The sequence below is a fragment of the Falco naumanni genome, chromosome 9, assembly GCF_017639655.2.
Source record: "Falco naumanni isolate bFalNau1 chromosome 9, bFalNau1.pat, whole genome shotgun sequence".
NCBI classification, from domain to species: domain Eukaryota; kingdom Metazoa; phylum Chordata; class Aves; order Falconiformes; family Falconidae; genus Falco; species Falco naumanni.
In genome coordinates, this window is record NC_054062.1 from 15,086,085 (window position 1) to 15,100,321 (window position 14,237).

General features: G+C 44.6%; 1 protein-coding gene across 12 annotated transcripts in view; it reads right to left on the bottom strand.

The window, feature by feature from the left end:
* The window catches only part of CAMK2G (calcium/calmodulin dependent protein kinase II gamma), a 121,556-nt gene that overhangs the window by 21,242 nt on the left and 86,077 nt on the right, over positions 1-14,237 (bottom strand). For all 12 annotated transcript variants that reach the window (XM_040607735.1, XM_040607737.1, XM_040607736.1 and 9 more), the window contains exon 13: positions 7,918-7,958. In XM_040607735.1, coding sequence (XP_040463669.1) covers positions 7,918-7,958 — 41 coding nt within the window. The remainder of the gene's footprint in view (positions 1-7,917; positions 7,959-14,237) is intronic.

Consider the following 14,237-nt stretch of genomic DNA (forward strand, 5'->3'; position numbering starts at 1 on the left):
TACACTCTTACTGCCATACTGTCCGGGCCGAGCCTGGCAGGCCTTTCAGCATGACAATGCTACCCTTTCCTCCCGCTGCCTCCACATACATATTCCACCTGCCCTTCTCCTTTGGTACTATCTAGGCTATTTCTCTGCTGTTTACTACAGAGCCTAGCCCGCAGAGCAGTGTAGGACAGCATGTCCCAGCCAAACTCCACGATGGCTTGGGCTCAGCTATGCAGGTCTGGACTCCTGCACTCCACGGCCCACCTCTGGGGCAGCCCTTGAACTCAGGACAGGCCATGGAGTTGTACCTCCCCATTCACACACTTACTGAGCCTTTGCAGCTTTCATCCTGAACGTTGCCTTCATTCCTGCTATCCCCACGTCAGAGCTCAAGCACGCATACAGACTGGCACGTCTTCAAGAGCAGAAATGCCCACGTTCCCCTCGCACCCAGAACCACATCCCTCATCACACCATACGTCCTGCAATCATACAGACGCTGCCCAAACAGACTCAAGCTAGCAAAGCTTCTGCCTCATCTGACCTTTAATCCAGCACGGACAGCCTCTGAACACTGATCTGTTCAGCATTTGGCTCGTGACTCTCCCACACCATGGAGGCAGAACACAGGGCTTCCCACTCCCTGCTTACAAACCTGTGATTCCGCTCACCTTCACTTAGGACAACTTAGCTTCTCCACAGGCTTTTCCTCAAGCTAGAGCTAAAATAGGATGTGCTACCAGTGCATGTTGGTTAGATCACCAACAACCCAGAGGAATCCTTATGTCCAGTTAACAACAGGGCCCTTTTAACCAGGAGAACTGGAAAGACACACCAGCCGAGAAACTGCTCCAAAACTGCAGTTCTTATTTTTAATGTAAACTGTAAGTTGCAGGAGACAGACAGGCTGTATGGATACTGCAGGGAAACTTATCTCTAAGGAGGGCAGTCTCATAAGTTCATAGAGATTTCCAATGAGTTACAGAAACGAGAAAAGGGACAGAAAATGTGGAGACACAAGCAAAAGGTTCAATATAAGAGTCAACCAAGCCACACAGAAAACAATCACCCTCCAATAGCAGAGGCACAAGTAACACTGGCACAGGAGGAAACAGAATCCTCTGCAGATCAGGATTTAATTAGAGTACCATCTAAATTTAAAACAGCATTGGTCTATTAACATGGCATGATGTATCATGGAAATCCCAGAAAGCACATTATTACTGGATACTATACTAACAGGGGGGAGAAAAGCTGGCTAGGCAGTATGAAAGGGGTGGGGAGTGAGGTCCGTCTGAAGACCAGAGCATGAAAGTACTATTACAGCTCAAGACAGGCTGGATAATGCCAACATGAGGCACCAGCAGCAAGTGGTAAAGCATCAAAACTTATTAGGTCAAAACATACACAAGGAAATTACTAAAACCAGATCAGTCTTCCAATCTCCCCCGTAACAGCTGCAGTAGAGCTGTCTGTGGCACCTCCCCAAGGCGACTAGCTGAGCAAAACTTTTTATTCTTCTTGTAATGTGACTGCAACTTAGCACAGTAAGGAAGGTAACAGAAGTTTGTAAGATAGAGTTCTCTTTCCCTTCCATAACACAGCATAACACAGGCTGTGCAGAGGTGCCCCAGGGAATGCAAAAAATTGTTAAAGGCAGACACAGAGCCTATGTAAAGTACCTCACCAATCGCTTTAAGGATTTCCCTACATCTGAGTGACAAAACATCCTCCCAAAGCAGTATGGACAACATTTTCCTCTCAAACCCAGAGATGTATGTTTGTTAAAATTTTATTTCTGTGTGTGTAAGAAATTCAGGTGTTCATCTCAAAAGAGAAGCAGATTCTCTACAGTGAAACTTAAGGAAGATGCTTGCTTAAGGTAAAATAAAGAGAAGCCAACGGGTGACAGAAGACAACCTGAAGAATCACTGTCCCTTCAGCACAGAAGCAATGCTAGGGATGGCAAGTGCAAATCATTCCGAGCACCTGTAGAAAATACAACACGTGCTAGAAGATGCGATAGGAGGCACAGTGATTCCAGGCAAGGTCCCACTCAGAGTTCTGCATGCTTAACATGGCTATCTTTTTACAACAGCATTTTGCTTTTCCATCTTCTACATGTAGTTCTTGCCCAGTTTGATACTGACAGTATAATTACGTTAAAGTATCATGCTTGCTGCAACTCATACCCCTACAGAGAGTATAGTCATTTCAGGACTTAAGGTAGGAAAAAAAATGTTGAGCTCAAAGCAGATCAATGAAAGGCAGCCTGAACTAGCAGATTTGAGGTCCTATTTCTACTTCTGCTTTAGTCCTTTTGTGTGATGCTGAGCAAATCGTTTTGTCTTTGTCAATCCGTCTTCTCTCTTGCCCTTTGTCAGCTTGTCTATTTAAATTGTAAGCTAAGAGGCAGGGATTTTATGCTTAGGCGTTGCTACAGTGCTAAGCACGCTGGACCCTTGATCTCAGTTAGAGTTTCCAGGCATTACAACAATGCAGTGAAAAAAGTGAATGCATCAAAGATGGGTAGAATGTGTTACTGGATGTCAGCACTTGATCTGAAGCACTCCCCAAGCATCTTGCATAAAACAGTTCAGCATAAAACCGTGCTGTTCAGCTGAACTTGTGTTCTCCTCATTTAGCTTCACCAGAATGATCTTTAAACGGTATGGCTTTAAGATCATTAAAACTCCAGCTACAGAAACAGGAGCATTGACTCCTGTTGGTGACTGTGTGGATGTTACTTGACCCTCACCGATTTCCAGACCCTTGCAGATTTTTCTAATGATGCCCTGTTGGTTCACCTTGTGGCTGTGCCCTCTCTAAGGCACGCTTTCCCAGACTGCCTCCTCAGCAGTCGGGCCAGCTTACAGAGCATCCTGCCCTCCCCGCGTACTGGGCAAAGGGCAGGGCAAGTGGGTACCCACCAGGCATGAAATGTACACCCACCCCAATATTCCTTACAGATGGCAGAAAAAATGGCAGTTGGTGCCTCTTTGCAGTTACATAAGGTGAAGGGCAGGTTTTACATTTAACCTTGTCACACCAAAAATTTGGATTTTTACTCTTTCAGCTACAATATTCTGCTTTTACTTGGAAAGAAACCAGTGTGCATGCAGCAGAGAGACAAGGTAGAAAATCAACAAATTTTGCACAGCACTGCAAGTAAATGCTGTTAAAATCTCCTGCAACCCATAGCGTCCTTCACAAGTTACTATTTACACAGAGTGTTACACTGGGCCTGAAAAACATTATTGATACTATTTTGTATCCCCTAATCACAAACCAAAGTGCTCAGAAAAAGACCCCAAACAACCTCAAAGCAAAGAAGAAACTAACGAAAAGCTTATAGATGAACTAATTTTTAAGTACCTACAATTACATACTAAACTAAAAATAGCACTTTTGTTCATTAACAGATTCTGATTATTAAGATGGATCTGACAGGCCCTGCTAGAACTGGAAGCACATCCTCTCACACCAGTAGGAAGGGAAACTCCCCTTTGGGGAAAAAAGGGAACATGACTAGTTTAAAGTGCTGCCCAGAGACAAAAAAAAAAAAGTAATCAACAGTAGGACTTGTAACACTAACTACAGGGAGCCCAGACCCTGACAAGGTCAGAGAAAGGACATTCAGCATAAAGTGTCCTTAATCTTCACCCAGGTGTCTGCCCCAGCCCATTCCTTAACCCCTCCCTCACCTGGCACTGGACGGCAAGTCCGGATGACAGGCAGAAAGGGGAACAAGAAGGCGAGTAGATTTGACATGAAAACTATCTAAAGTAAAATTTAAAATTGCAGCTGCGCAATGTTGCTCATACATTTAGAATCTTAAAGAAAATAATACCTGGGACCTACAGTGGTGGCCAGAAGATATGTGGTATGTTACATGGCTCTGCAATTCGTCACCCAGTATCTTCTAGCCTCACTTTCTGGATTTGAAAGCAGAAAAGCATGTTCCTTGGGGATAAAACCTGGGCCTTCCTTGTTGCTACTCCATCAGCCTGGATCCAAATTCTGTCTGAAGAAAGTGAGTGCAGCGCTACCAAAGGTTTGGTGAGCAGGGACAATTTAAGATTCAAGGCAGTTTAAATCATTCATTATTTAAGATAATGGAAAAGTTCTCAAGTGCCAAGCTGATGAAATATCTACCAATTAGCAGAATTAGTACTTGAAATAGAAGCAGCAGTGCAAAATGAAAACCAGGAATGCTTCAAATAGATTTTGGAAAGGAATTTGCTAGAGGAGAGGGTCACACACATGGAAATTCATCAAAATAACCATTAATCAAAATACCAGCACGGACACACCTACGTTGGAATAAAAACCATGTCCTTCCTGTCCTCCCCTCCTGATTTAAGCTTCCTCCCACCCCTTCCAAAATGGTCTGATGCAAGTAAAACACTCGCATCCCCATTGCTTTAGCACGTCAGGCTTCCTTCAGCAAAGGATTAAAGCCAGTTCCTAAAGAAACAAAATTTGTGGGTTTTTTTCTTACATATCAGCTCGGCACGACTCACCTAGATGCTTGTATCACCACATATGGTTAATATATTGTTCCTCTCTCATTTATGCTAAATCAGCAACAACGTGCTGCATCTTGCATCAGATATTCACCAACACACATTTTCATGGAGTTCTCAGGAATAAAGCCTAAGAAAGATGTATAGACCTCACTCAAACTTGCCTAATACTATGTAATAGGAATTCTACTGTATTTATCAAATAATGCAGGATTCTAGCACAGGCAGCTCTGAATACCAGCCAAAAGAATGGGAAAGTTACCTTGAACAGAAAGTAAATTAAGACAAACTGGTGATTTTTTTTTCTCGATGGGCTTAAAGCCATTATTTTTTGCTCAAGCATTATCATCAGATAGTGGAAGAAACACTCTTTCCATTCTGATCTGCTGTGCAGATATATGTGGCAATACACATGGAGCATGGTCACCCTGGGCCAGATAAAGCCAGCGAAGAGACTGAAACATATCTCCATAAGGAACTAATTTCCAAGAAGGTTTTAAGAAACCCCAACCACCAAACAAACCAGGAGTCTCTATACCTGGGAACATGAGAAAAAGCCTAACCACGTGGCATGTGGTCAGCAGCAAGCCACAGTTAAAAATACAGCATGCAATGCTTGTTCTAAACCTACAATTGATGTAAAATTATTGATATAGAAAGCAGGAGTGAAAAGGATACCACAAAGCTGAAAATCCGTTTGGTGTTCAAGTCATGGTATCTGTGTTCTGCACTATGGCAATGGGCAGAAAATCATAGTCTGCTGCAAGTAACACAAGACCATATGCTCTCAACCAGTCATGGGCACAAATTACTTGTCAGAACTATCTAGGATGAGAAAAATCAGAGGGTCTAAAACCACAAGTTTCCTGCGTAAGGAACAATCCATGAAAAGCAGGTCGGTCACAACGGTGGGGCCATCAACCAGTGACCAGCACAGAGACGGCTGCGCAGCAGCCACGTGTGCCAGTGCTGCTCCACCAAGCAAACAGTGGTAAAAGGCTACACTTCCATGGGGTGACTAACAGGAAGCAGCCACCGTATACGTAGACAGTAGGGGTAGAGAAGGAGATAAGCATGTAACCACAAATATGCTACAACAGAAGTCTTAAGGATGTACTACAAATACAGACAGACCACTACCTGTGCTCCACCTTGTCCAAACTTAGCAATGGGGGGAAGCAACCTGTACTTTTAAAAGTCTGTGTTATGGAGCAAGAGGGTTACTCAAAACACCAGCTTTAAGAAGAAACAGATACGTTTTAAAAACAATAATAATATCTCTCTCTTATTATATATCTTTCTGAGTTTTAAAGCTTATAGAAATGAGGACTCAAAAGCCACACCTGAAGATAGATGCTGCTTCAGGAAAATGGGAAGCTTAAAGCACTCTTCTGAGGACCCTCAGCCCAGACTGAAAGTGTGTGACACCCCTTGTGGACACAGCTCGGGCTCATGCTGCAGAGCAAGACTGCTCTGACACTCAGGGCCAAGGAAGTTGCATGCCGAGCCTTGACTGCAGGCCTCCAGCGTCAAGCAGAAGAGGTTCCAGAGGACAAACTCATTAACCATGTACAGAGAATGCTATGCTGTCCCATCTACCTTCCCCTGTATCACAAGTATATATCACAAGATATATAAATATATCAGGAACAACATATACAGCAAAGAGTTGAAGAATACTTAAAATCAGCTAGAGAAGCAAATCCAGCTTTACCCTCTTCACCGTGTTCTCAATGAACCAAGCACCACAAGCTTTCTATGGAGCTGGAAGTCTTTAATATACAGGTCTCCTACCTGTACTACACGGCCAGGAAGCTGTGCCTCAAAACCTGCGTACACTTCATCTGTCCATTTCTGGAAGATTTTTATCCAAGCTGTAGCACTCCCTGAGAGGTTGCTGGAAACCAAGAGTCCTGAGAAGAAAGCCGTTTTTTTCTAGGTAGGTGACAAAATCTAGGTAGGCATGATGTTATCTGCTGCTTTTCCAGTTGCTTCTCCTCTGCCACATTGGGATTTTGAAGCAAGTATCTCTTGGTTCTCAGTTCACAACATCTGGGATCATCCGCTCTTATTCTGCTGGGATTTTGCTGTAATGTTTTCCACAGCAATCGATGCGACAACTCAAACACGCTTGCTGTGTTAGTCTGCATGTGTTCAAGGCATGTCTGTACAAGAGGCAGGCATGTGCAAAGGTGCAAAAGCTCACCCTTGCAGGCACATTTCAAATATAAGAATGAATCCTAGGGCAGTGGAAGAGCAGTGCCACATAGAATTTTTGTCAAAAAAACCCAAAGACTTGGGTGTCATTAGGGCAGAACTGCAGGAACAGAGGCTTTACTAGAGCAGTCCCCAAAATAAACACGACTCCTCTGAAAACACCTCTTTTCCCAGCAGACTGCCTGTATTTTGAGCCTTCTGGAAACAGCCTTATTACAATGGGAAAGGGCTAAGAAAGCAGGAGAGAACAAGTGTGCTGGCCCTGCAGTGTGCCTGTCAGCGCCCAGCATGGGAGAACAAAGATGGTCTGCAATGCAAAACCAGATGAGCTATCCTGCCTAATAGCTGTGGCAAAAGATTTGGACTTCAAATGGAAATGCAAGCAAATAAAACAAACCCTACTTTCCCAGATGGGGAGCAGTTATCCTTTGGAACAGCTAGGGGAAGACAGTGCTGTAGCCCATAGGTATCTCTCCTCCAGTACCAGATGGCAAAGGGGTCCTACCTGCAACACCACACCGCCTTGGGGATGGCCTGCCTGACCTCCAGAGCTAAAGGATGACCACACACACAAAGACTGAAGTGGAAGTGGGGAAAAATAATTTCCCTCAGAAAGGAACAGGAGAGTGCTGGTCCCTCAGGGGTGTGGACCAAACTAACACAAGACTTCGCTTCCATTCTGTCCCAACATGAACATCTGGAGGCTCCTCCTTCCCCACCCCTCTTCCCAGCTCAACCTTCAGCATCTGCCCAAGGAGGGAGACAAAGAGATTCCCATGGGGGCTGCCAGGTATCAGCAGTCACTGACAACCGCTCTGTGCAATTCCAGTACTCAGAAGCATTCTGCACTAAACAGAACAGACTAGGCAGAGGTATGTGTCACACTTGAGCAAGTCCTTGGTCTTTCTAATCCACAGCATTGACCACTGCTCCATACTTCAGAGGAAGGGGAAAATGAAATCTTGCTGGTACAATAGTGCACTTAGCTGGTTGTGTGATGTAGAAGGTGCATGTAAGGAACATCTAAGATCCCACCCAGGGCCCCATAATGATACACTGAACATAACAATCTCAGCTGCAAGACAGGGCTGTGGTTTTACCCTGGAAGGGGACAGGCACCAGAGAAAGCGGCTGCCTTCTGTTCAGGTGGTGGGAGAGAGAGTGAAATGGGAAAGCAAGAACTTACCTTCACTCCATCTGACTTCTTGTTCAGCAGGCTTTTGGCAGCTACGGAAAGAAGCAGAAGTAGGTCAGATTTTGGTTTCAAGACTATTTATTCTCTCTCTCTCTCCCCCCGCCCCCACCCCCACTTCCCTTAAAAATGGATGGGACTTCAGAAGGACAACCGCCCTGCTAATTCCTCTCTGGAAGGAAGAGACCTGGTAAACAAGCTGAGTCACTCATCAGATTCATCCTGATAGCAGAGGGTCACCTGTCCTATTTACTGTTCACTTACTTAGGCAAAAATACTCCCATTTTCACCATCTCAGGAAGACCAAGTCTGAAACGTGACTTTAGAGCTCCTCTATTTCAAATGTCCACTCACACACTGTGACTCCATCCAGAAGTGCCAGCAGTTACAGGAGGAAAAGCTAAAGGAATCTGCCAGATACCCTTGCAACAGGATAAAGGCTTTACCCTCAAGTGCAGCCATTCACATCGCAGACTTTGCTTATAAAGGGGGCACTGATAATGCAGAGGCCTCCTCGTTGCTGCTATTCACTGTTCCTCTGGGGAAACACCTGGACAGCTGAAAGGAAGAGACTGGAAAAGTGCAAAAGGCAGCATCCGACAATCATTTTTTTAAAAAGAGAGAGTGAGAAGAGAGACAGAAATGAGGCTGAATTTCCCCACTGAAAGATAAAGATGCTCTGCTGTGCTCAACTTGAACAACTGGCACTAGCAAGGGAAGCGGGAGCATGATAATGCCAGATTGGGAGCCCACAACAACTGCCTGGTGGAAGGCACGCTTGGGACTGCGATGGAGCAGCTCCATCTATTACTGGGATCTGGTATGTTGAGAATGAATATCAACAGCAAGACCCCAGCTACAGCCTTAACAGATACAAACTACAGCTGAATACATTCTTCATGAGCAGGCAAGTTGTTTCAATCGCTGCAAACAGTGTTAGAGACCTGCTGGACTAACACGCTGATATGCCGCTCCTAAGCAGCTGCTGGGAAACATGGGTTTGGGTACCTGACCTGAATTTTAGGTCCAGCAAAGATGAGGCCTAGAGAAAAAGCAAATCCTAAGAGAACGCTCACGTGGCTGTTGAAATGCTTCACTCCCAAAGACGTGCCGACCAACTCACGCACAAAGTGCTCGGTCTGTCTCTAGAAGCAGCAAGGTCAGGCAAAGATATTTTTGTAATATCCAAGAAAGTTCAAGTTTCATGTCAAAAGCATTTTCCACCCTGCCTTCCTTACCACATGACCCTACAGATACAGATTAACTAGACAAAATTAGCTAGTGCAAATGACTGCAGCATCTCCTCACAACAAAGAGGTGTATTCCCATTTAAATTTATTACTTAATCTCTGAATTGGTCTTCCAAATGCGAGTATAAAGCTAGATCAGGGTTTTGTCTTCATTCTTGCTCTCAGAAACCATCCAAGAACACAGGAAGAACCCTACGCAGAGTTTTTTGAATATGACATGTTAAACTAATCACAGTGCCCCAACATGCACACGTGAAGGTGGGCAAAGTGACCCAAGCAACTCATCTGCCCTGCAACAGTTTCTTTGCTGACCAGACATTTACTACAGCATTACAAAACTCAGTCTAACAGGTAAGTTCTTGCCACTTTCGCGGCATGACGAGGAGCAGCGTGATTCCACATGCAAGTGAGAAGAACAAGGCAACCATGGGGTCAAAAGGAGTCCAGCATTTATACCACACATACACCAAGGCATCTCACGCAACAACTGCTGAAAACAAGAAATTATAACAGCCTCACAACACTTGAGGAGGAGTAAGGGGTTCTGCAATTTCATTTTCACAAATGGGACATCCTTGAAGTAAAGAGAAAAACCATGAGAGAAAGGCAACAGTACCACCATATGCCCCGAGAATGACCCAGAAACAAGCTGGGAAGCAACATTTTTCACACTTTCTGCAGTTCCCTCAGAACCACACATTATTTAGCTTTATGGACAGAAAACAGCTAAAATCACGTCCCATGGTGCTAAAGCAAATTCAGCTGAGACTCACTCTGTGCAGCCCAGCCCAGCTGACCCAGTGTCCCCAGCGCAGCCTGCCCATCTGGCCCCCCTCCCTGCTTGCACCCCTGCACCGCACGCTTCTCCTGCCAGCCTGCCAGCATCCCAGCGCCGCAGAGGGAAACTCGCTCTGTGCTGTATTTAGTGCATGCATCATCCCGGGGTTCGCAAGGACAACTGGAGAGCCCATGAAACGTGTTCACATGCAAAGATGACTGCCGACACCTCAAACAAAAGGGAGGCATGCAGATCCACCCACAGATCAACCTGAACATGTTATGAGACTGAAATTAAACGGGATGCAGGTGGAAATTCTGCAGCAACCAACAGACAAGACTTCCCTTAAGAATCATCATCATATGAGAAGACAGGCAGCACCATCCAACATGGAGCTCAGCAAAGAGACAGCAGGAGGGGGGAAATCCAAGGACACACGAAAGCAGATCCTTTACTGTTCAAGAAATGGCCTTGTACTCATGCTCTGCGGTTTTCCAGCCATGAGACAGTAGTATTCATTTTCACCATCCTTCCCACTTCCTCTACGTATTAAAGGGATTAAATTCCCTCTTCTCAATGCAGTTAAGAGTTCCTCGATAATGAAGCAATACAAAGGCAAATGCTGCTAACTCAGTAACTTAAAAGAACAGTTCTGTTCCTGGATTAGGAAGACACCCTCCAATTAATCTGAAGAGAGATACAAAAGGGCTCTCCTGCACACACCTCATATACCACTCCCTCTTCCCACATTTCTGTTTTGGCTTCCATAGGAAACAGCCTGGGCTCTGGACCACGCTCCTGGCAGAAACACAAATCCCTAATGCTGAACTCATCAGCAATAAACACTAGACACTCTGGATGTACCAGAGCCAGGGAGAGGCGGTGGAGGAGGCAATTTCCAAGAGGAACTGAAATATCCACTCCAAACACAGCCATGGATAGTGCCTCCCGCCCTGCCAGCCCCACTTCTCCCCTTCCAGAGCGAGCAGCCCTCCGCCCAGCCTGCCCTGGGCTTGCCCTCTCCTGGCTCTCCAACCTCAGTAATGTATCTCGACTCGGTTAAGCTTCCAGAGAGGATCTTTTGCAATGCAGGGATAACACTGAGGTTGCTTTTACTAAGCCTGATTAACTGATGATGCTAGTCCAACAGACAAGCCAAGGTCTGGCTTCTAAACACAAGCATTTACACCATGAAGAATCTTGGACTTTGCTGAGACTTGATTATTAAAATAAAAACCTTAATCGTACCAATCCAGAATTACCAATGACATAGAGTTGTGGCTTGTCATCCTCATATTCTCAGCTCAAAGAAAAACAGATTAACCTAATTCTCAACTCGATGTCACTTCTGGGGCCCACCACAAGCCAACCAACGGTCATTATATAGCCACAAAAAGGCACCGTTGGCTACTATTACAAACAATGCCCACGAACACAGTGTAATGTCAAGAACTTCTATTTATTAGGGACAAGGTAGAGCAAAGACTGATGCTGAACTCTGCCACAATGGCTATTTAGACATAAGTCACTCTAGCAGTGGCCATTTGAACAGAGCAGAGAGGAGCTGTTGCCTTGTGTTCTCTGCCCACACTTTGGTTGCTCTCAGCATTCTCCCTTCTCTGAGATTCTCCAGTGACTTGCTATGGGAACTTGTTGCAGTAGCAACTGCACAGGAACACTATGCACTAAGTGAGAGACCAACACAAAGACAACCTACCTTTAATCGGCTCAGAAACGCCTCTGTACAGGTTACACCAAAGATGCACAGGCATATTCAGCCCTTCTTTACATACGCAGAACACACTCTACTCCCAGGATCTGTCTCCAGCCTCTCTCAACCTCACCTATCCAGTTAAAACCCCCAAACCGCACATCAAAGAGTTAATAAGGGTCTGTAGAGGACCAAGGCATTCCAGCTGTAGCCACAAGCTGCCATAACAGCTCCCTCACAGAACTGACTTGAGCAAGCAGTGACAATTCCCACGAAAAAAGCTCAGCATCAGTTAAAGAGAGAAGTTTCAGGCATAAAGCTTAATTACCTGCCTTAGGATGTGTTTTGAACACAGGGTAGCACACAGAACTTGTGCTGAGCCACTTGAGAGATGGGAATTTCATAGAGTGGGAAAGCTTGCTGAGCAACAGCTCCCCAAATTCACAGCTGCAATCCAGCTTGGAAAACAGCGTCACAATTTCATGTAGTCTACTTATAAGTCTTGCATAAAAATTAACTTATGGACAAAAGCCACTTCTGAGCACATTGTGAAAATGGCTGTTGCTAAGATGAAAGCCGATTTTATCCATCCTTTCACTCAGTTTATAGCAGTTTTATCTACATAAATGAGTCCAGGAGCCTTTAAATACTGCAGCTAGTAGGAATCTCTGAAAACCCTGCCAACTTTTCTCCTAGTAATAAATTTACATTTCCTTCTTGGAAGGTGATTTAGGTGTTTCTTGCATATGACTTAATCAATTCATTTACCTGACTGTACTTCTGTAAGTGAATGCAGATCAGATCAGTGTTTGCTTGGACTGCCTGAACATCAAGAGCCACAAGTGAGCACCCACATCATCCTGTCTCTACTGTGGTGTGACTCCAAAGATCCCACAGCAAAGTTCAGATTGCAATGCTCTCTCTCGCAGCTGAGTGAATACCTACCAGAGTGTGGACAGCAGCTACAACCCCCTTATTATAACGGGTCTCAACTTCCTGACTCATGCTGAAAGGAGGGCAACCATATCTGCTTTTAACAGCTAGCCTACAGCTAACCCCAGACACTACCTTTGCAAAAGAACCACAAACAGCCAACATTAAATTGTTGAATTTACCGTAAGCAGGAAAATGAGCCAGATCAAACTCCTTCATCTTTAGGAACTGACCTGAGGCAAAAGGCAACTAGCAAGCAACAGATTACTCACAAATGAACAGAAACTTTTTTTTTTGGCCTTGTAAAAAGTAAGATATTCTGATGGAGAAAGACAAGAGTACTGCTCAGACTCCGAGCTGCCCAAGCTAAACCCACGCTGCTGAATAAGGGAACTCCACATTACAAAATGCATGACAGAGAAGATGGTAATGACAACAGGATTAAATAAGTCTTCTCATATTTCCTGCAGATAGTACTATCGCGCCTAATTAATTGATACTGAGGTCACATAAGCCTTCATCTTCCTCTTGCTTCAAAACATCTGTGCAGCAGCTCTTAAAAAGATCTCACCCACAGACAGGAGGAAGCTTCTCTCTTCATAAATCTAGTTCCCTGTCTGCTGGGAATGGGACTTTTCAGAGGCCCACAAAACACTGTCACCCAATTAGAGAAAAAAAATCCCTGAAGGCCTTTAGGGAAAGAAACGAGTGCTATTTCTGAACTTTTCAAGTGTAGTTAGATGACCTGTCAAGACAGAAGAAGTCTGAGCTCTACCCAAAGCTCCCACATGGACTTTCTAACTTTTTACTTCCAGTTAGCATGACTTATTCTTCAATTCCAGCAGATTTAGGTATTTCAACGGCAGCAATTAAAAAACTTAAGTAAATTAGAAAATAACAACAATAAGAAAGTCAAGCTCATTTTACAGAGTCCTGCAAAGAAAACAAGGGTAGCTTATCCCCCCACTTTCAAAACGCATCAAAATATTAGGAATTGCTACTATCCACAGAGGCTATAAATGCTTTGCATCTAAATTAACACTGTTTCTTTCTGGACATCTTTTTAGAGGGTCTCATTACCTGGGATCACAGCTTAAACTCAAAGCAGAACCCAGTGTCACTGAGAGCCCTGCACTCACTGCGGGCCACCTAGGATTTCCTTCTCTTCAGCTGTTAACTGAAGTGGATCCAGCAGCTTCAGCCCTTGAGACAGAGAAGAATGAGCAGAGCAAGCCTTTTCCTCCTTGATACTAGCTCCGGGAATAAGTGGATGTGTAGGTCACACACCATTAAGGAGAACCCTTCTCTCAGGCATTTCATGTACGTGAAATCTGGGCCACAGGAGATCTTCTTACCCAAGCACTTCTGCAGCTTCATTACAAGTGACAACATTTGCAGTCTAAAAATGAATCTAAAACTGCTGTTTTAGAAAAATGAAAACCCTGACTATTTCAGAATCGTGTGAATAGATTGAAAATGGTTCACACCAGCAGAAAGCCCAAGAAAACGTGAAGTCTCATACAGTCAGGCAGAAGCTCTGCTGTTGTGCCACGGTTCCTCAAATGGTTATTTCAGAACCGGCCTCAGAAAAGAATGTATAATTTTTAAGTCCTGTAATAGCACAATCCTGGAACAATGGAGA